The 22,396-nt window shown below is 40.3% G+C and overlaps 2 protein-coding genes across 4 annotated transcripts; both read left to right on the forward strand.

Annotated features, from left to right (window-relative positions):
* The first annotated feature begins 814 nt into the window (after positions 1 to 814).
* On the forward strand, positions 815 to 15,202 carry Pura (purine rich element binding protein A). 3 transcript variants are annotated; one of them, XR_013343960.1, is made up of 3 exons: positions 6,217 to 6,316; positions 6,879 to 14,649; positions 15,095 to 15,202. XR_013343960.1 is itself a non-coding variant. In XM_026401263.2 (2 exons), the coding sequence occupies exon 2, from the start codon at positions 7,026 to 7,028 to the stop codon at positions 7,992 to 7,994; it is 969 nt and encodes a 322-aa protein (XP_026257048.1). In that variant the 5' UTR covers positions 815 to 1,232; positions 6,879 to 7,025; the 3' UTR covers positions 7,995 to 11,672. The 3 variants fall into 3 exon arrangements, 1 of the variants encoding a protein (XP_026257048.1); XR_013343961.1 differs by lacking the exon at positions 15,095 to 15,202 and having other exon boundaries at positions 6,879 to 14,204; positions 14,539 to 14,591; XM_026401263.2 differs by lacking the exons at positions 6,217 to 6,316; positions 15,095 to 15,202 and adding an exon at positions 815 to 1,232 and having other exon boundaries at positions 6,879 to 11,672.
* Positions 15,203 to 16,040: 838 nt separating this feature from the next.
* On the forward strand, positions 16,041 to 21,868 carry Igip (IgA inducing protein). The gene has a single exon (XM_026401260.2). The coding sequence runs from the start codon at positions 21,393 to 21,395 to the stop codon at positions 21,552 to 21,554; it is 162 nt and encodes a 53-aa protein (XP_026257045.2). The 5' UTR covers positions 16,041 to 21,392; the 3' UTR covers positions 21,555 to 21,868.
* The last annotated feature ends 528 nt before the right edge of the window (positions 21,869 to 22,396 follow it).

The raw sequence follows: 22,396 nt of genomic DNA on the forward strand, positions 1-22,396 counted from the left end.
AAACTTTATAAGATTTCAATAAATCTGTCTTAAAGGACATTTTAAAATTCAGCATTTTGCCCTTGCGTAGCCATTTATAAAAATTAACTCAGCCCTTTTGCTCTCTATCGGCCCAAGGACGCATAAATAATATTTATCAGTTTTGTCCTTAGTCACATTCCCTCAAAGGGGCCCAGATTCACCTAAACGGCGTGGGAGGCTGGGCAGCAACCCCACACTTCCTGTCGAGGATTCCTGAGGCTAAAACCAGAACTCGGTCTAGCCTCTTTCTTCTTTATGCTAATTCTGCCCTTCCAGCCCCTCTCCGCGGGTGTCCGAAGGCCAAGGTGAGACCCTCCCGAGAGATGAAAGGCCTATTGCCGCCAGAGGGACAGGGCGGAGGGGAGAGTGTGATGAGGGAAGGCTGCAACCGCAGCGACGCCGTGGGCCTTAAGCTGGAGCTGGCGCAGGCCCTTTGGGGTTTTATTCCCGCCTGAGCCTGGCCTCGGCCTTCAGAAACCTAAAGATCTAAGTTCTCCCAGGTCTCTCGGTTGTGGGCGGAGGAAGTGCGAGCGAAGTGGCTCCAGACAGCACCCTCCTCAGACGCGCCCCAAGGCCTGGGCCCGGGATGTTGACGCGCCAACGGCGGGGAAGGCGCGCTCACGCGCGCGAGAGGCGGAGGGAACGCGCTCAGCGGCAGCCGTGGCTCCAACTGAAACCTAGGGACGCGAGAGCGGAGGGCGCGAGCCACTGAGGGGGGTGGGGAGCGCGGAGCGCGCGCTGACGTCGCCTGGAGTCACGCACGGAGCGCCGGGTTACGCGCCGACGTCTGGCTGCCACGACTTGCCGTCTGCGGCGGCGGCGGCGGCGGCGGCGAGCGGATCCCGCAGGGGAAGGAGGAGGAGGAGGGAGAGCCAAGGGGGCTGTGAGTGAGCGGGAGAAGCAGGGTGTGAGCCGGGCTTGCCCGCGGGAGGGAGAACGAGCGAGAGCCGAGCCAGCCATCCGAGCCGCCGCCTCCTCCTCCTCCCCTCGGCGTCCCGCCCCCGCCCGCCCTCCTTCCTTCTCAGCCCGCAGAGCGCGAGTGAGGCGCAGCTCGGCTCGCGCCGCTGTCCAGGACAGGTGTGCGCGCGCGCGCCCTCCTCCCCTCCCCCCTTCCTCGCGCCAGCCTAGCGCCAGCCTCGCGCGCACCCTCCCTCCCTCCAGACTGCGCCCTCCCTCACCTGCGGCAGGACAGCGCCCGCCCGCCCGCCCGGGTAAGCCCCTCGCGACCTTCCTTGCCGCAGCTGCCACAGCTGGAGGTGCCGCCCACCCCGTCCCCTTTAATTGCCCTCTCAGCCCAGGAATAATGATCGTACCATTGCAGACATCCCCGCACCCTTCTTCTTGGGGACCTAGGCGGTGTAGCAACGCCCCCCCGCACCCCCCCCCCGCGCTTCGCAGCGACGAACGAATAAACCCCCTCCACCTCCGAAAAAGAACAAAATAATATCCCTCCCCTTTAAAAATCCTACATCCGCAAGCGCTGGAGACCACCAATGATTTTCTTAGCAATCCCTGAGCCCCATTTCACCAGGCCATCTTCGCCCCGGGGCCTGGGACAGTGCGCTAGACGTGGCCGACACTCCCTGAACGGCAACACAGGAAGGAGGGGAGAGAAAAGAAGATTCTGTAATTTAGATTCCACTACCAATGAACTCCTCCTCTCCTCTATTTTAAATTTACCCCCCAACCCATTGCATACACCCACCCTGAGTGCGTTGTTTTTAAAAAAAAAAGGCAAAACAATAACAAAAACCCCCCATTGATGCTGACATCGCAGATGAAGCCAGGCCCAAGGATGGGTGGCCCGAACCAGGCATTTTTACTGCCCCACAGCGCTAGGTCAGCTCGACAACCCCTTCTACCTTTGCTCGGGGGCAAAAGGAACTGATACGAAGCTGGAGGGTCTTCCCTTTGAGTGGCAGTGGGCTATGATATTTTAAGGGAAGGAACCCGACCAGTATTTCTGCCATAAGCCTGAACTTTGGTAGAGGCCCCGAGAGACTGGTTGGATAACTTTGATTTGTGGCTGTCGACCCCAGAATAAATGCCACCTTCATTTCCGTTGCCTCTTCGGGACTTTCTTGACGGTTCTGCTTGGTTCTCATTTGGGACCCTTATGTTTCTGTCGGGCCAGGGGCTTATGGAAAGCTTTTCTTGACGTCTGTGCTTGTGTCCCGTGTCCTTGGTAGGGTAGTCCTAGTGCTTTACAATAGGCTTGATTGGTCGGATTTGGTTTGACATCTTTTAGTAGACTGTCAGGGGAAAAGGAAATGTGGGGATTGTTTCTAGACCCCCATGCCCCCGCCCAACTGACGTTTGCGAATTGCGGCTTTGGAAATTGGAGTGTTGACTAGAGTGTGGAGAGAGTTGCTGATTTCATTCCTTTGGGTACAGCACTAGTAAAATCATTTAAGTACCTGCCGGAAGAGAGGAAGCTTTTGACATTTAAATTGGTTCTGTTTGGACCTTTGGGCAAATGTCGGGTTTTCTGAATCTTTATTGAATTTAGAATGTGTGTTAATTTTATTTAACTCTTTTGCAAATGTTTAAAATGAAGACATTAGGGAATGCAAAGGTTCAATCACATGCATTGTTCTCTTCAGATTTTAAATGTTTCATATCTTTAATTCTAAACATTAGTATGGCATTGAAGAGGCACAGTTTTCAAGAATAGTGAGCTACAGAAAGGGGACATGCTTTTTTAAAATGATTTGTGAAATACTGGTATTATGAGATGATGTTGTTAAATGTTAGGATTTACTTCAGGGTTTCCCTTAATTTTCCTGATAAATGTAGCCATGAAAAGAAATGGGTAATTTCTCCACTTTGAACATTTACAGTGCAACATTCATGTTAATTTTAATGATTGGATATTGAAAATAATTGTCTGGTTTAGCACAAGTAGCCCTTGAAAACAAGTTTTAGTGTTCACTTTTATTTTGGAAATGTGTGCTTTCGTAAAATACTAATTAGCATATTGTTTCTGTTGGGAACTCTATAATCCAAAGGGTTTAACTACCCAAAGGTAGATACCCTCTCTTTCACAAGTTTATTTTATAAATGTGGGTTGATTTTGATTTTAAGAAAAACAAAGCTGAATTGGATTATTTCTGAATCACCTGTAGTTCAGGATGAGAAAAATTTAGACCTTTTTCCTCCTTGTTCTGCCTAATGTCTGTTTCCTTGTGCAAAAAAAATTTTTTTGTGAGTAACAGTTTGTTAAATACATAGTGAGATTAAAAATAAAGCAGTTTCTGTGCTCTTCAAAATGTGTGTATAATATTAGTGAAATAAAAAAATCTAGAGATGTTTATCAGGTTTTTAAATGTAAGCAAATTTTTAGGAGAAAGGGAATAATTCTTTTTGATGATTTTTCATTAACATGGTTATTTTGCTGCATATTAATTAGCTGCACGTTATATTTCGTTTCCCTTTTGTCTTTCCTGCATTGTAAAGAAATTGTAAATTTAGTTTTACAACTATTTGTTTTAAAGTAACAAATTCAAACAGCTGAATACTAGAATAGGTTTTTCATTCATCGAGTATATTAGTATATTGTTTAGATAACTAATAAAATGGCTAGTAGTCTTTTAAATCCACAATTTTATAATGACTCTTCAATGTTACAGTACTCAAGGTCCTAAACTTTTTCAGACTTTTCTACAAGTTAATATTCATTCCTCCTAGACTACTTTTCATGACTACTGTACGTGTAGTCTGATGAAGCCACCTCTTACTCCCTAGTCTGAGAAAAAGCCCACACTAACAGACTTATTTTGAAATTAACACTCTTGCTTCAGAAATGAAAATATGCTATCTAGTTTATCATTGTACTGTTTTGGAAAAGGCATTAATTAATCTTGTTACTTTTTGGATACATGTATAAAGTAGGAGAGAAACTGGCATAGAAGGGCAGAAATCTTACACATACACGATGAGTAGTATAAAATAAGTACCTATTTATGTGACAAGATCCAGGTCTCAGTCATGTGCTGATTTTTCATTTAAAACTCCCAGTTTAAGTGTGCAAATATTTAATTATGTTCTGTCTAAAACTTAGTTGCCTCTAGTAAATTCCTAGTGACAGTCGCTTCCCTCTCTCCCTCTCTCTTTCTCTCAAATCAGGGCATTCCCAAACTCAAACCGCTTCAGAACTGCTGGAATAAACATTTGGGACGGAAAGCAAGAAATTTAGGCTATAAAGTTAGGCAGGAGTTAGGCAGTTTTGAGCCCGAGGCGTCTGTCCCTGGTACAGTCATCCTGGGCGTGGAAGAATGGCAGGGACTGACCGGCGGGCCCCCTTCAAAATCTCATTGATCTTGTTTCTCTCATTAAGGGAGAAGAGTTTGGTTTATCATAAGAGAAACCCTTGAGGAAGAGCAGCAGCCCTTTCTAGATCAGACTACAACATAACTTAGCCTTAGTTTACAGTTGGTATTTATGCAGAGACCCTGCCACTCAGCCTTTACGTTCGGGGTCTATCCAGGGTCCTGATCACTGCTGTGTGAGCCCAGAGAAGACACTGCTTCTTCACACATGTATTTTTGTGTGGTAGGGAACACTCTAAAAGTTCCTGTGTATCCTTCCCAACTGACTTAGGGATAGGGGAGAGACTGTAGAAAATAAAGCACTGAGGGACCCTATACTGCTAAAGGTTGCCCCTAAATTAAAAATCTATTTGTGGGGCCCAGAGCCTGGGTTTCTATCTCACAGAGTGAACCTCCCCTTCAGGAAGCCATTTCAGAGACCACTAGACCTAGGTGCATGGTTTTGAGGCTGTATCACAGGACTACCCCAGTTTGCTCTTTGGTAGCCAGGGCTCTTTGCCCTGTTTCTTCCTCTTAATGAGAGCTAGTGAACTTCAGCCCAGAGCTGAAGAAGCTAATGCTGAGTAGAATGGGGCTCTTGCTAAAAGAAAAAGGAAGTCAGGTCTACCTAGCAGGCAGGTTTGCCCCAAAAGTGAAAGGATATAATAGGGGACTTTGAGTGTTCCGGGAATGACAAGGCTTATCCTCTAGACTGTGCTTAGTTTTTTGATCATTAGTCTTTACTTTTGGGCAACCATGTAGTCATTTTGTTTCAATAGCTAAGAGTGGGGGAGGCAAATCTCCTTACTTTTGAAGTAAAGGAGGAGATGTTCAATGGGAGTGGAAACCACAGATGGATGGAGGCAGCAATCCTTGCTTGATTAAGCCAGGACTGAGACTGCATGATCTGTGTGCTCAGCCCCCTGCAGAACGTGATGGGGAGTATGGGGGCATTGGTAGGGGTTCCCTGAAAATAGGCCTTAGCTTTCTCACAGCTGCAGTGAGGGAGTTATAAGCATTCACTACCTATCTGGGAGTTGGAAAATAGGGCCTAGATTATGCATCAGATCTGGGAAGAAAGAAACCAATTATTTCTGAGACTCCTCTTACTCTTCAGCCTCTTTCTGTTATGAGAGAAGATCCCCTTTAGCTGTCACCGTCCAAAGAGTCATTGGTTAATTAATGGTCGGTAACCTAGCTGTCTGCATTAAAACCAGCGATCATTTAATGTTTTACTTTTGGGGGGGGGGTGGAGGCCCTCTTTGACACTTACGAAGGAAGAGTAAAAGGGGCAAGCGAACCTGCTTTAATGAATCCCGTAAGGAACTGCGTTTCCCAGGAAATTCCTGACATTTTTAGCTCATGAATTTCCGAAAGCCTGCTTGGTTTTCTCCTCCATTCTGGGTCCTTCCAGAGAGGAAAAAGAGTGGGCTAGGGTCTGAATGCCCGGCAGGGCCTGGTTCATCCGCAGAGCTGGCCAGCAACCCAGGCTGGGCTCAACCCTGAGCAGGGTGCCCCCCTTCCCCAAATCTCGGAAGGGGGGGGGGAGGCAAGCAGGCATCCGTGGTCCCAAGGGGGGGCTGGTTGCAGGTTTTTGGTGAGTGTGGGGTTTCTTTTTGATTGCTATTTGGGAGTAAGGGTAGAGCCTATTGGAATAGGCACTGCGGGCACCCCAGCCCTGGTGCGGCTACTGTCCTCCGCTTGGCTCCCCCCGCCGGTGAGTGCGCCCGCCCGCCCGCCCGACTGTGCGGGGCTGCGGTTGGGGGGAGGGGGAGCGGGATCATCTGAGGCCAGAGCCGCTGCCGTGCGCGGGGAGGGGGAGCGGCGGGAGCGAGGGGAAGGAGAGGGGAGAGACGGGCTAGGTGTCTGCTGCTCCGCGCCACTGCTGCCGGCGCCCCGATCTCATCCCCAGCAGCCCCCTCTGCAGCTAAGGGTTACTACCGCACCACCTTCTTTTCCTCTCCTGCTTCTGCGGCCAGGGCTCTGCGGTAGGAGACAACCAAGCTGGGTGGCGGGCGGGCCTGTCTGGGTTTGGGTCTAGGTCTGACTGAGGCCCGCATGGGAGGGGGTGGCTGTGACTCGGTGTCCCTTCTCTGCAGTGGGCTATATTGCGCTGCGCAGGCCCCTCCCCCCCCCCCCCGCATCCTCTCTCGGGGGTCACTGGAAAGCAGAACTCAGGCCAGTTCCTTGTGCTTAGAATGGCAGACCCCTTCTCACCCCAATCCCCCAACTCCTTGGGCCAAGGCCGCTTAAGGTCTGGCCGACAGCGACAGCCACAGTGGTGGTGGTGGCATTGGCGGCGGCAGCAGAGCTGCGACGCGGTGCGTCCCACTCCCTCCCCACCCCCAGCTGGGGGTGTTGAGTGAGGGCCAGCGGTGGGCGCCGCCTGGCGGGCGGGCCGCGGGGGGTGGGGTGGGGGGGCTGGTATTGGGGAGGGGGCACGGGTCACGTGTTGGCGGGCGGGTGGGCGCGTACAGTAGGGCGCCCTGCTACTGTACTGGGGAGTCAGTGCCCTGTTACCGGGTCTCGTCTGTCTCGTCTCTCCCGCAGATCTCGCGAGAGTGGCTGACTGGCTGTGGGGGTTGCGGCGGCAGCAGGCGGAGCCGGGGAGGGAAAGCAGCGGCGGCTGAGGCGACTGAGGCGGCGGGCGGAGCGGCAGGCGGCGGCGGCGGCGGCGCGGCGGCGGAGCGCAGCATCATGGCGGACCGAGACAGCGGCAGCGAGCAGGGTGGTGCGGCGCTGGGCTCGGGCGGCTCCCTGGGGCACCCGGGCTCGGGCTCGGGCTCCGGCGGGGGCGGTGGTGGCGGCGGGGGCGGCGGCGGCAGTGGCGGCGGCGGCGGCGGGGCCCCGGGGGGGCTGCAGCACGAGACGCAGGAGCTGGCCTCCAAGCGGGTGGACATCCAGAACAAGCGCTTCTACCTGGACGTGAAGCAGAACGCCAAGGGCCGCTTCCTGAAGATCGCTGAGGTGGGCGCGGGCGGCAACAAGAGCCGCCTCACTCTCTCCATGTCAGTGGCCGTGGAGTTCCGCGACTACCTGGGAGACTTCATCGAGCACTACGCGCAGCTGGGCCCCAGCCAGCCGCCCGACCTGGCCCAGGCACAGGACGAGCCGCGCCGGGCACTCAAGAGCGAGTTCCTGGTGCGCGAGAACCGCAAGTACTACATGGATCTCAAGGAGAACCAGCGCGGCCGCTTCCTGCGCATCCGCCAGACGGTCAACCGGGGGCCCGGCCTGGGCTCCACGCAGGGCCAGACCATTGCGCTGCCCGCGCAGGGGCTCATCGAGTTCCGTGACGCTCTGGCCAAGCTCATCGACGACTACGGAGTGGAGGAGGAGCCGGCCGAGCTGCCCGAGGGCACCTCCTTGACTGTGGACAACAAGCGCTTCTTCTTCGATGTGGGCTCTAACAAGTACGGCGTGTTTATGCGAGTGAGTGAGGTGAAGCCCACCTACCGCAACTCCATCACCGTGCCCTACAAGGTGTGGGCCAAGTTCGGACACACCTTCTGCAAATACTCCGAGGAGATGAAGAAGATTCAGGAGAAGCAGAGGGAGAAGCGGGCTGCCTGTGAGCAGCTCCACCAGCAGCAGCAGCAGCAGCAGGAGGAGACCGCCGCTGCCACTCTGCTACTGCAGGGTGAAGAAGAAGGGGAAGAAGATTGATCAAACTGAATGGAAAAAAAAAACCTACACACATGCACACACACACACACACACACACACACAGCCACACACAGAAAATATACTGTAAAGAAAGAGATAAAAATAAAAGTTAAAAAGTAAAAAAAAAAAAGAAAAAAAAGAAAAAAAGAAATAACTGTTAACTCCAAGGGAGCACCACCCACAGAACCTCCACCAACTGACAGTTTCTCTTCTTGACTTGCCACCCATCGCTGGATGTTGTCCACTTTATCCACCATATAAAACAGTAAGCAGCTGCTAAAAACAAAAAACAAAAAAAAAAAACAAAAAGTAATAACATTATATGAACTGTGTTTCCTACTTGATTAAAAAATATAAAGAACTGAGTGTTTATTTCCCTAATTAACCAAGAACTTTTGTACACGTTTAAGCTATTATTATTAAAAGTGTTTGCAAAATGGTCAAGATTATAATATTGCTGAATTATATAAAAGTCCTTTTCATGTTGAGCTAACATTTGACTTTAGCACAAAAAAGAGATATTTTAGAACACGTAAAATAATATTTTTAGTTTTTCTCATTTTGTTACCAAATTTCAAACCTTACATGGAGGTTATTATAGTATATTTGACACCCTATATACCTGTGATTAGAGATATGTATATATATGAGGGCTAGGCATGCTGTGTGTCTGAGCTTTGTCTAAATGTTATGCAGAAGTTTGTAGAGTTAAAGGTACGTAGGTTTAATTCATGCAAGGTAAACAATAAGTGCTCTCTTTTATACAATATGCATTGCATCTGGACCTTAAACATAAAAATGGTCAGTGAAACTTCTGTGAACATGAAGAAATTATTAAAAAAGGCATTTAAATGAAATTTGCTAAGTTGTGATTTTTATGGTTGGAACCAAAGTTATTCAAATAGTAAAAGGAAAAAGAAAGAAAGAAAAAGGAAATCTCCCATATTTTTCTGCATCTGTTTGCTTTGACTGAGTAGGCGTTTTGTTATTGTGTATATGAGATGTACTTGTATTGTTCATAATATATTTTTTTTATTATATGTAGAAAGATTTTAAAAACTTAACTAACGTGCAGCAATTTCCAGTGAACCTGTACTTGGACTTCAGGTAGTGAGTCTATTTGTGGTCACTAGCACTGTCTCCTAAACTTGTAAGAGGTCTGAAGCTATCCTTTGATTTTTGCCAGTGCTATTAACTTATGTAGACCTGTTAAAAAGCAGAGCAACACAATTATAGTTATCCTACTGAGCCATGGATTTTGAGTTTCGTTTTTAAAGTGAAAGCCAAGTTGGTGTATGTAAAGGATTTCCATGTAGCTGTGGTGCTAGTTATTACTGGCTACATTATATGCTAAGTGTATTTGTGTTCCCCAAGTGTACAAGCCTTTTTATCAAAGTATGTTCTATAACTCATATATTCAAAGTGTAGGGTATGAAAATGCAAAGCTTAGGAGAGCACTTTACCAAGCTAGTGTCCTCCAAACTGAAATTGTTTGTAATGGTAGTCTTTCACAGGTTTTCATTTAAAGATGTTTGTGTGCTTTTAATTGACAACTAACTTCTTGCTGCTGTATAGTAAAATATTAATATATTTTTATCATTAAACTGCTGCATGACTATCATCTTTGAGTGAAGAGAAAATGTTATAAAAAAAGATGCCTTAAACAGTACATTTTGATTTTTGATTTGGAATTGTGTAGAAAGTATTTTGGTAAAAAAAAAAACAAAAAAAAAAAGGATCTCAGATCTTGTCTGACAGAGAGTTCTGGGGATGGAATTGTTTCTTGGCAAATCCAGCCATATAGATCTAACTGCTGTATGTAGAAAACACCACCTGTAGGAGCGGGAAGGTATCAGTGCTTCTCACATTGTAAAGCATTTGGCCTAGGAAGGCGAAACAGTTGTCTTTTTGAAGGATTTTTTTTTCTGCTGGTTCTTTGGGTTTTGATTTGATATTTTTAAGCTCCCTGGTTGAGTGTGTTGTCTTTGTTTTTGAGATCTACTGTATGTGTTGAATAACAAGCTATTTTCATTGTACTGTGCATTTTCCCATTAAATTGTTTGCTTTTAATATTCATACAATGTTAAATATGAGGTGACAGTACAGTAGTTAGGAGTTTCTTTACTTGCAAAAATCACTGGAAATGATTAAATTGCTTTTCCCCTTCCCCCAAGGTGCATTTTTCTTATTTCCATATAGTAAAGTTGAGCTTTTACAGTGCATAATGTGACATTTGGAATGCTTATCAACTGCATGTAAACATTAATAACCTGCACTTTTTTTGTCTTAAGGTTTGTTGAGCTGTTTTGTTCACTGTACTTTAACTGTGATATGGAAAAGATTGCATTCTCTGTGCTGTTACTAATTAGGAAAGAGAATTGCTTTGATTTTGTCTCTTGTTTACTATAGCTTCTTAAAAGTTAGGCCTTGTACTACAGGTTGTTGGAGTACTCTTAGATCAGTGTTTCATGGTAGCCAGCAATAAGTAGTGCAAGTCAACAAAAACACAGCAAACTTAGGCAAAGTGTCCTTTCTTTGAGATGCAAGTTCTTTCCTGAGGTTTTCTTTAGGGTCAGTTACCTAAAGGGAAGCCTTTCTTACCTATAGACGTCAGATTCTGTTTGGAATCCTACCGGATCAAGAAGCACATGTATTGTGCAGTTGTCTTTACACTCTTAACAGTTAAACACAATCTTACCAGGATTTTGAAACCATTGTCTGATTTATGGTCAGTGGATTTAAAAAGAAATCCACATACAGATCTTTTAAGACTTAAGAAGTGATCATAGAAAAAGACTTAAGTGACTGTAAAGATGCTCTTTTTTTTTTTTTTAAGCATCTCACTTTACCTCCCCAAACACCCTCCCAACCTTCTCTTCTCCCCTCTCCTGTTTCATCCTGCCCCTACCTTCCCCCTCCCAGGTGCTCAGTACTTTACCAAGGTTCTATTATTCAGTGTTTTATGTTGGAATTTCTTGTTTTTATTTTACTAGTTGGTAAACCCTGTTTGTGCTGAAAAAAAGAATGGTATATTTGACCATATGTGTTATTCATAGAAGACAGTATGATCAAATGTGCCAAAAATAAGCAAACAAAGCTTAATTCCTGACAAGTATGCCTTATTTTTATTGATCTCTTTGTCTTATAATTAAGGTCCAAAAGCTTGGTTAAACTGTTATTTGCCTAAGTAAAAAAAGAAAACTTGAAATGCATTGCAATATTGACGTTCTTTAAAATGAGAGACACTGTCAAGTAATTTAATCCAGAGATCAACCACCAGATTTGAAATGCTTGTGTGTGTGTGTGTGTGTGTGTGTGTGTGTGTGTATGTGTGTGTGTGGTGTGTTTGGTGTTGTTGTCATTTTAATCACCAAATCTTTTTTTTAAGCTACTTTTTATTTGTACCTCCTATTTATCATGCTGATGTTAGAAGCAGCAGTCATCCAGCCACAGAGGGAGCTAAAGTTAACTAACCAGAACTGTAGAAATCATTATACATTCCTTTGACAACAAAGGAAGTTCATAAGAAAAGCCATGTCGGCTTTTCCTCTACTAGATACAGATTGGATGTAGATGATTATTTGCCAAATGGAAAAAAAGACAATGCTAGTCAGGAAAGACAGACTGTTTTCCAGCTTCTCAAAAGCCATGGAAAGTAGAAACCAAAACCAACAGGGAAATTTAAAAAAAAAAAAAAAAAAAAAAAACCTTGAAAGTCTCACTTTCTGGTTGTCCCACGCAGGGGTTGAAATTTGATTCAAAATGGAAAGTATATCGATGTTTTGTTTTTTTTTTTTTTTTTTTTAGGGCTTCACATTTAGAGATGGATAACTCTTCCAGTTTGATTTTTCAGGTAATGGAGAAAGCTGCTAGTAATTTTAACCCCTGCCTAAAGAAGACAGACAATTTCATTTGGGAGCAAATACTTATTGCCTTGAAAAATAGCACTGTAATAGCCTATGGTAATTAGTCTTAGAATAACCTTTATCCCTTTCAGACTATGCAAATTATTAAATAAGTGTAAGTGAGAATTTAATTAAAGATAGTTGATTATATTGCAATCAGATGGCATTCACGAACTTAACTGGAGCATATACAAATAAAGTCTATTAGTTTAAAGAGTTTTTTATGCTAACAGAAAAATATAATTTAGCTACCTATTCTAAAAATGGTGAATACTATTAATATTGTATAATAGGACTGGGAAGACTGCCTCCTTTTTTGAAGAGAGATTAAGGATTTTTATAATTGTTTTTCATCAAATTTTAATATTTTTGTCAAATTTTTAGGTATTTAATTTGTAAAACAGTTTGCTTTGTACTGGCATACAGAAAATAGGGTATTGATTTTAAACTTTTTGAAGCCAAGTGATCAAGTACATTTGTAATAAAAGTCAATGGATCTATATCAGTTGTACTCACTGTTTTCATTTCGTGTAATGTAGGGATGCTGTACTTTTTCTGCAGGAAAACTGAACTAAATTTGGGTGGAAGGGAGGGGAAAAGTTAAATCCGTTGATGATAAGTATCTGGGAGGGTATGATGGCCCAAGCACTTTATATTATCTTTCAATCAGTTAAGATTTAGTATATTTAAAAAGATGCTAAGTCAAGTTTTTTCTTCCTGGTTTCTTGGGGAACTCAATGTTTGGAGAGGTTATCTCATTCATATTTATTTCTGTGCTTTAAAATTTTGTGTTTTGGCACTGTTGAAACTTTCTAAACTAACATGTTTTTCTTTTTATGACATTTTGGGTTATCTGCCAGTCATGATGACCCCCACCATGAGCATGATTATTTTTATCTCCCACACATGGTTCACTCTTTTCTTCAATATTACCATTCATTTTTTCATGTTTTACACACACACACAATGATTTTAGAATGGGGTTTTCTGAAATTAATGCTCTGATAACTTCCATAACTCTACATTTAAATTTTTTAAACATGAATATACTTGTAAGATTTCTTATAAAAAGTGAAGTACCAGCTCTAATGACTTTTCTTTTTCAAAGTTTTGGATATCTGAATGAGATCTTGCTTTCTATTTAAAAGGATGCTAAAACAAGAGCATCTTTAAGCAACTTAGATTTGAAATAATTGATGATAACTATGGCATAGTATTTATAGTTGATTATCCCTAATTTGAATGTCTTAATACTTTGGATATATATGTATATGTGTATGTACATGTACATATACATTTATACATGTGTCTACTTTTTCATGAGAGTGGAGTAAATGGAATTATGGAATTAAAAAAGCAAATAAATTCACCAGTTTTTTGTATAAAGTTGTTAAATTTTATTAATTTTTAAATCATACATTGTAATATTTGTTTTTCTTTATTACATGTTAATCAAATTTAGGCCATTTACAATGAAGTACACCATAAACTAAAGTGATCACATCTATTAAAATTACTGTTTTTGCCCAGCAGCATTAATTACTATAGAGTCTTCTTCGCAGAGTTTGCAATGTACTTTTAAGAAAAGCTGATTTATGAAGTTATTTGATCCTAAAATAAAGCCTAAGGCCTAGGCCATTCAACTGGCTCTTTTCAACAGAAATTTCATGATTATGGGTTAAGTAAAGATAAATCTATACTAGCATTAGCCTGAGTCAGGTAGAGTTTCAAGGTACAAGAACAATCAGATGAATTGTGAAAAATATGATTGGTTTTAAGTCAACAGGTTGTTATCTTTTATCTGCCAAACTGACTACCAAATTTTGATGTTAATTGGTTTGGGCAATTTATGTCTATAGAAAAAATTGAATATGGCAAAAGTCACTTGTTAAAAAACATTTCTCTTAAGAGTTTCATAGCTACTCATTCATTTAATTATCCATATTACATTTGGTATTTGTTTCTTTCCTTCCTTTTTTCTTCCCTTATCCTTTCTTCCTTCTTCCTGATGTCCTTTGCTTTTGTGGAAAATTGTCTTGTTGATAGATAGAAAGATGATGATGATCCTCTTTGTAAAATAATAACCAGAAATATTTTGCTCATTTTGGAATCAAGATTTTGTGTTTTCACAGATACTTTGATTGTTAATAATTTGCTTACCAATTATTGTGTAGCATTTCATGGGGAAAATTTAAGCTAAAGAGTTTAATTTTCTTGATTTCAGATCCAAGAGGTCTCCAAGTATAAGGACCAAAGCCCTTGTATTCCAGAATTGTGAAAAACATGGAACTACTCTTGTTAGCATGTATGTTGGTCTAAGATGTACTAATACAGAAGGCTTCTAGGAGAATTTAGAAAAAGATATCCTTGTTGTTAGGTGGCAATTAAAGTTATGGGACAGATGATGTCTATTTATGTTGACTAGCTCAAACAGTGATGACCATCAGGTAATGATTTTTTAGGATCATACTGAAATTGAGTCAAACTCCCATTCAGCTGGAGTGGATTGGCAATTTCCAGCAGTTAAAATTGTTGGTGGCTCTTGAGCTACCTCCTTACCCTATATATCTGATATCTTGTCTCTCCTATCCTCTTTTTTCTTTGTTTCTCTCTCCTTTTCTTCTTTATTCTTGCCATAGGCCTGCCAGTAGCATTCAAGCTTACCCACTTGAGAAAGAAGTAAAGAAATCGCTGATTCCTGTCTTAGAACATAGTTAACTGGTGATCCAGAAAGATTTCTATATTTTGAGGTAATTGGGCATTTTTTTTTTGACTGCTGTTCTCCCTATAGTTGGCAATTTGAAGAGCATCTAAATTAATGTTTGTTAAGAAATTTGCAAATTGAAGAAAGTAAGAAGTATGTGTATTTTAGGTAAGCTACTGGGAACTGAGGCTTACTGATTTGGAAATTTGAGAGCAGGAAGGGGAAAGCTGTTTAATGTGTTTATGAATGGGGGTGTGGGAGGTACCTAAGGGAATGGTTTGGAGGTAAAGTGGGAGGAATTTTTATTGGAGGTAGGAAACTAAGGTGAAGTCTGAATGAGAGTTGTTTGCTAAGAACAATGAAGTTGATCTTCACTGCAAAAGTTTCAATAACCAGAGGCAATGTGTTCCTCAATCGCTAAAAGAAAACTGTTGGTCTATAGCTAGCTATGATGCTGATGATATATTATGCACATCTGTTTTCATCTGTAGGATGCTTGCTTTTCTGAGACAAATTTAAGTAGCACAGCTGTGGAGTGGCATCTTTTCTGGTCAAGGCAAGTTGGTGCTAGTGACTTATTTTGAGAAAAAGATGATAAAGTTTCAAACTTTTCACAGTTATCATTTGAATATATCGGTAATCCTTATCATTACAGATAAGTACATCATTATTTTCTTGGGCACTTGTCACAATGTGGTTTACCTTTACTTTCAAAATGGTCCTTAGGTCAAATTATTTGATTTGCAGTCTACAAAGATCCATATCCTAAGATTCTTCCTTTTAAAGAAACTTTAGCCTCTGGTTCACATAAATTTCTTAGAAGACAATAAACCAGGTAATAGTACTAAATTATAATTTTAGATATTTTTTCTGTTTCTTTTACATTTGCAGTCCTGGCAACCATTTAACATTGTGGACCTTATGAGGTCTTCATTAATACTACATTTCTGAAATTAGACAGCATACCTCCTATATTTATATTACTATTTGTTTTCCCACTTTCTCTCTTACATTAAAATTATAGAATTCCCAAGAGTTCAGTGGTAGCAGATGTTAATTGTATAATTTAGTACATCTTTGAGGTTCTTACCTTCTTTGTAGAGTGAGCTGACAGTGTTTTCTGTTCCTATAATCCCAGGGGTATTTTAAATTGTTTAAAATGAAGAATTGCTGTATTTGTTTTTAAAGTTATGTAATTTTAGATATATTTGGATTAACTGTTGGCAAATTTACTATTTTAAATTTATTTCCAGTGATTTTAACAAATTACTTTCAAGTTTTGTTTTAATCAGATCTCTATATGTTAGTAATAAAAATCTCTTTAAATAGCCCAAAAAGGAGGTTCTGATTTTGTACTAGGAGATAATTTCTTTTTTATAAATGTCAAGTTCATTAACAATAGAAGAATTATTTTTACATAGCTTATTTTGTAGAATTGGCAGTTAATATAATCTTCACATTTTATTGTGTCAGATTTTAAATTATAATACAGTTACCTACTATAACTTGTTTAAGTTAGTGCAGAACCTTCTTAAATAGCCCCTCTCATAGGAGTCATTTAAAAAGAAGTGAATTCCCAAACCTGTGTCAAGAAAACCAGTGATTTAAATGATTCTGAGACAAGTCTTTGAAAGGCTTCCTTGAGTCTAATCAGTGGAGATAAATGATAGCCCATTTCCATGCTGCATAGTTGTTAGGGTTTATAAAGTTGTCAGTATGTTAAAGTGAAAAAGCAGGAAAGTCTATGTAAAATTGCCTATAAAATTTCTAGTTTTAATTATTTGCACTATTTATCTTTGCACTTGATTTTTTGAGAGTTAAGACTAGTCACTTTCACTTTTGTTTCTAGTCTTTTCTAGTTTCTTGCAGAATTATGTTTTCAGTATCCCACCCAAAGCGAAACTTATATGCAATTTAAATATGCTTTATAAGGCCAAGAAAACATTCCTTATTGTTAGCTATGTAATACAAAAATTTGTTTTGGTAAAATTTTTAATATGGGCCTTTATTTTGCCAATAAAATTCTTGTTATGTGAGCTTTATTAAACTGTTAAACTAAACAAAATGAAAGCTTAGGAGGGGAGAGAGAGAGAGAGAGAGAGAGTGTGTGTGTGTGTGTGTGTGTGTGTGTGTGTGTGTATCTTTGAGATCCAACTTCCACCCTGAGATAGTCTGATTTTAGAGTGTTGTTCTGTTTTCACTTAGTCAGTGAGTCTTACTACTTACATGCTTATAAAGGTGAAGTGGGTTGCAAGTGGCAGTTCCCTCTTTTCATGTAGTTTTCCATAATGTTCATATAGTTTTCTCATGGTTTATATAATAGAACTAGTATTGAAATAATTATATTAAATGTCTCTTTCTCTTTAAAATACAGGATTGGTTTACTTTTTGAGGGGAAAGGGCAGCAAGGGATAAGAGACTATTTTAACCAGAGCCAGTCTTACAACCTCAAAGATGTGCTCTAGAAAGAACAAAAAGTGTACCTGTGAGCATAATTTTTGTCTCAGTGAGATTGTGCAACTCCATATTCAGAACTGCAAAAAAAGAAAAAAAAATTAATTGGTTTGTCAATAGAACAGAAAGATGTGTTTTGGCTAAATTTGTTTTTTGTAAGTTATTGAATTATTTTATATTTCTTTTCCCATAGCTTTTAACATACCTTATACTTAAAACCAACAAGTGGAGAGGCCCTCTTTTCAAATCTGGTTTATTTTTGGAATGCCTGAATGTGTTTCTGGATGAGGGGGGTGGTGTTTTAATTCTTGACATGCTCTTCTCAGCATGTTTTGCTAGTCGTTCTGAATCTTTATGTTTGCAAATTCTGTTGAAAATTTGGTCATGTATTTAAAATGAGAATGTCCTCTCTGACATAGTGTGAATGTTTCGGACTGGATTCTATTTTGGAACATGTGGCTTTGTTTTCAATTTGAGTAGAAAGTTTTGAACTTCATCGTCCAGATTTTAGGTTTATTTAGTGGAATTATGCCAGGTAGTGGACCAGTTTTGGGAAATGAAGGTTAACAATATGGATTTGACTCTAGATAATCCTATACTCAAAACTGCAAGTTAAAGGCTCACATCATTAGAGTTGCCTGTTTTATGTTGTCAGATCTTTAAATGTGGATGATGTTCAGCATTGTATCTATGAATTTCCTTTAGGAAAAGAGAAAAATTTAGCTTCTAAACCTTTTCTTAGAGGCTAAATTTACTACTTATGGAAAATGAAAAAAATTAGAAAATGGTTTTGGGTTTTTTTTAATGGAGTTTAACCAGCTTAATTAATTCTTTTTTCATAGTTTGAAGCTCTTATTTCCCAAAGGTGAATAAAGGGAAAGATCAGCATTTTCCTTTCCAATCCCCTCTTTTTTAGGCAGTTTTTTGTTTTCTACCCCCATTTCCCAATCTTGATATAAAATGCATTACGGGTATCTCTCTAAGTCCTTGTAACCCTTTTTGGGGGGTCATAGTACCTTTAATAATTTGATGAAAGTGATGGACCCTCTCCCCAGAAAAAAAAATGCATATACACAGATAATTTTGCATACAACCTCAGGGGCATCACACATCTTCTGAAACCCAAGTTAAGGATCTCTGCTCTAAGTAAGCTCTGTAGAGAAGATTATAATACCAGTATTTGATAAAATTAGGAACTAACTATTGGCTTAAAACATTTCAGATGGAATTAATTATTATTAGATGGTGGCCCCTACTAGCAAAATGTGACATTGCAACCAGCTTTGTTAAATTTTATAACATCCAGACAGAAGGAAAAAAGAAGCAAAGTTCTGAGAGCTATTCATAAGCAGTCAGGGCATCTCTAGACATGGGAGCCATTCCTGGTTCAAGACAGGGGTCAGGGTGCCTGACAATTTCTAGCAGGGTAGAGTTTGATAAACCACAATGCTCAGGATGCCAAGGGGTTAGCCATTATCTTAACCCCTTCTTCACCAAAAGAATTTAGTTTTGTCTGTTGGGAAACAAGATGTCACTAGGGAAAAAAAGATTTGCCTTACAACTTTGCTGGAACACATCAATTTGGTGATGTATGGGACACTAGTATTATTTTTGAGAAGGTGCATAAAACCAAAGTAAATTATTCTCTATGTAGAACATTATTTACTAGTAACATTTGTTTGGGTGTATTAGCTTTGACAATTTTTACCAGTAAATACTGATTTATTTAAAACTGGGAATCCAGTTTATAAATAGGATAGTTGATATATCCATTCTTTCCCCCATGTAAAGAATAGTTTAAAGATTTATGCATACTTTTTACTTTTCTCTCTTGATGCCATGGGGGGGGATCTTTGAGTCAACAACTGACAAAATGTCTTCAAATTTTAAAAATTGAGAAGCAGCACTTTAAGTCTAACTCTACACCATTTTAGTGCATGTATTAGTTTTAATAATGATTTTTGGTGCATGCCTTTGGGCTTATTCAAAAGTGTACAATAGGAAAGTATATTTCCTTTCTTAGAAAGGAGATGTTTTTCTACTTTGCAACATGTGATTACAAGAATCTTCCTCTGTGGGAAGATTAACCATGTATTGAACTACTGAAAAGTATATATTTTTAGATATACAGAAGGAATCTACATGGAGCTGCATTCAGACCTATATAGAAGTCATAGCATTCTGTATAGGACCAAAAAAGGAAGTAACATTAAACACTTAAACAGACTTTGTTGGGTAGAAATACCTTTTGATCTTGCATTGACTTCCAAAAAGAAAATGCCACAGAAGTTTGCTGAAACTTTTGTTGTTTGAATTTTCTCTGTCAGTGTATTTAGCCCAAATACAACAGCTTTGGGTTAGCACATATATAAGAATCAAAAACACAAAACTAAATATATCAGCCTGGTTTGCCAATCCAGCTTGACTGAAATAAGTAAACTAATCACTTGCAACATGAAAAACTGTCCAACTCCTCTAAGGTTTTGACCAAATAACCTTGGCTAATGTGGGAAGACTCCCACTTTATTTCTGACCTGACAGTGAAGATTCATGCTTGACATGATTTCAAACCTGACAGTGTCTGTTTAAGGAGCCATGGTACAGTTTGCTAATTCAATCCCAGATACCTGTTGATTACCTGTGAGATCTAGAGTCCAAAGTAGCCAGCAGCCGTATCCCTGAGTGCTCTGTGCCCATCAGATATCTTAAAGTAAGCAGGGTTGGGACAGGTCACAGCTTGGATGATTGACCTCAGGTGCCATAGACAGCCCCAGATTCAAGAATCGTATCTGCTTTCTTGGGAGTGGTCACTGATCTTATGTCCCACACTGTGTTACTTATTGTAGATGCTCTCTCTTAGAGAAGGCCCAGAGCACACATCCTAATTGCTGGTGGCACTCAGAGAGGGGGTGCTAACTCTGAGGCCCTAGCCAAATTCCAGTTTAGGGATGTGGGTCTTCTTGTCATTCTAATTGAAAATGTGCATAACTTCCCATTTTCCTGTTGATCACAGTGCAAACTACACTAATCTGTTTTTTTGCCCCGTCCCAAGTCTCTAAGATACTGATGTGTACTATATGGGCCAAGTTCATGCCTTATCCTAATGGACAAGAATTGAGGAATGAGTAAGCTTGGGACTTTTATGATGCTGTGGGGATGAAATCAGCCCCCTTTTGGCATAAATTAGGGAATGTGCACTGGCTGGAGGTTTCCAGCCATGAGGTATAAGCTGAATCCAATTTTCCCTCTTTTCTTATAGCATGATGAGAAAATCTGTTGGGTTTTCAGCAGTCAGGGAAGGCCGGAGTTCTGCAGCTTTAATCTGGGTAACTGAGGCTGGTTTGAGCAAGACTTTGGTTAATTAACTGGGTTCTCAGATGCCACAGACTCCGTGAGAAGTCACCATTATTTTCAATGGTTGTGATAGAATTTCCCCCTAGTAGCCATTATTTTAAGATTATATTGCAGAGTTGCTTTATTTTGAGCTTTTCGTGTATACACAATCCCAAACTGGAAGAAATTTAAAAAAAAAGGAATCCTGCTGTGAAAGGTATATATTACTCTAGATTTTTCTTACTGTAAATATTGTAAGATTGTAATACTGTTGATATTTTATTAACCAACAAATGTTAATCTATGTGAATTCAGACTTATTTTAAATGTGCTTCTTATTTACTGTGTGTGGTCCCTGTTGCTGACAGTATTAAGTTATATTCTGATGTAAGATTAACTTTATTAAAGAATGTAAACATAATGTTTCCTTATGGGAAAACAAATAAAGTATAAAGAAGACAATTCTTTTCATTGAAATATACTGTGTATTTACACTTGCTAGACCCAGCACCACTTATAAATTTAGTACACTGTTCAGAATTTTAGTTAACACAGCTGACATGGTTGTGCTCTGTTGGAAAGCCTAAGAGTAGGTATTGTTGGAATATATGCAGTTTGTATTTGTCTGCTGTGAATCATAATGTTGAAATTTCTAATCAAGTTTGTAAGCTTTTATAGTAAAACATTTTAATGACAATTTAAAAATTTATCTTCTCTAAAGATTGGTCAAAACAAGATCCTTTCAGAAATAGAATTGTTCTTTAATATCTTTCCAAAATGACTTTGGTTAAATGGACCAGATGTATATTAGTTAAAATTTAGAACTAAGTTGTTGATATTCTTTGAGTTTACAAGTTAATCCTTATTGGAGATGTGCCAATATACAGTAGAATATCATTAATTTGCACTGTTTGGGGACCCCATTTAAGAATGCTGAATTTTGCCAACTAAAAAGTAAGCAAATGCAATTTTAAAAGTAAATTTGAGCATTCTGTATTAAATATGTGCAGTTATTATCACATGAAGAAGCGCAGTGTGTCGGGCTGTAATATAACCATATTTGCTGTCATGTTCTCCCATCTCAGTGCTGGGAACTCACCATGTGGAAACCAAGCAAACGTGTTGTGCATCAGCCGGCTTGAGTTTGTTCAATATCAAAGCTGAAACTAGCGAGGTCTGCTGTACTGCTTATTGAAGTATTGTGATTCTTTTAGGCATTGATTCTTACAAAATATATACTGTAACAGTATACTTTGTACAGATTTAAATTTTATTTGAAAAAATGAAATAAAGTAGGCAAAAAATAAAGATGTTTATTTTTCATGTGACTATATAAACAGATCAGTCTTTTGTTTCAGTGCTTTGGGGGGCAAGGGGTCTGGTGGCTCTGATTATTTTGTGTTTGTTTTGTTTGATAGATGGAACCATCTATCAAAGGACTCAGTAGCTGGTGTGCTACTACTTGCCTGTTACTTATGATCATGAATGGACTGCAAACATTAAATTGCTCTCTCACACTGTAAAAGTCTATTACTTTAAAACAAATTTATTTATTTTAAAGATTTTATGTGTCAGGCATCTTGGGTCAGGTTTTTTTTTTTTTTTTTTTTTTTGAGGGTGTGACAGTTGACCATCTATCACATTAAAGAGAAGGCAAAACCTTTCCTATAGTTCAGGTTCCTTTCTGATGGAAGGATTTTGTTTTCTGTCATTTTAAATTTGAAATGGGTATGGGGTAGTGGAAAGATTGTAAAAGAGCCCATATCAGAAGATAATACTCTACAGAAAATGTAAGTTGTGCTTTAATATAAGCCCTCTTTGGTCTGAGGATGTAGTACCATGGTGGATCCCTTGCCTAGCATACAGAAGGCCCTGGATTTGATCCCCATCACCACAAAAAGAAAAAAAAAATAGAGAAAGGGAAATAAAAGATTCCTTTCACTGCTTTCCTAATGAATAGAATGACAGTAAATTAAGTTAGCCATAAAAACATGGCACAGGAATTG

Source organism: Urocitellus parryii, chromosome 1 (assembly GCF_045843805.1).
Source record: "Urocitellus parryii isolate mUroPar1 chromosome 1, mUroPar1.hap1, whole genome shotgun sequence".
NCBI classification, from domain to species: Eukaryota; Metazoa; Chordata; class Mammalia; order Rodentia; family Sciuridae; genus Urocitellus; species Urocitellus parryii.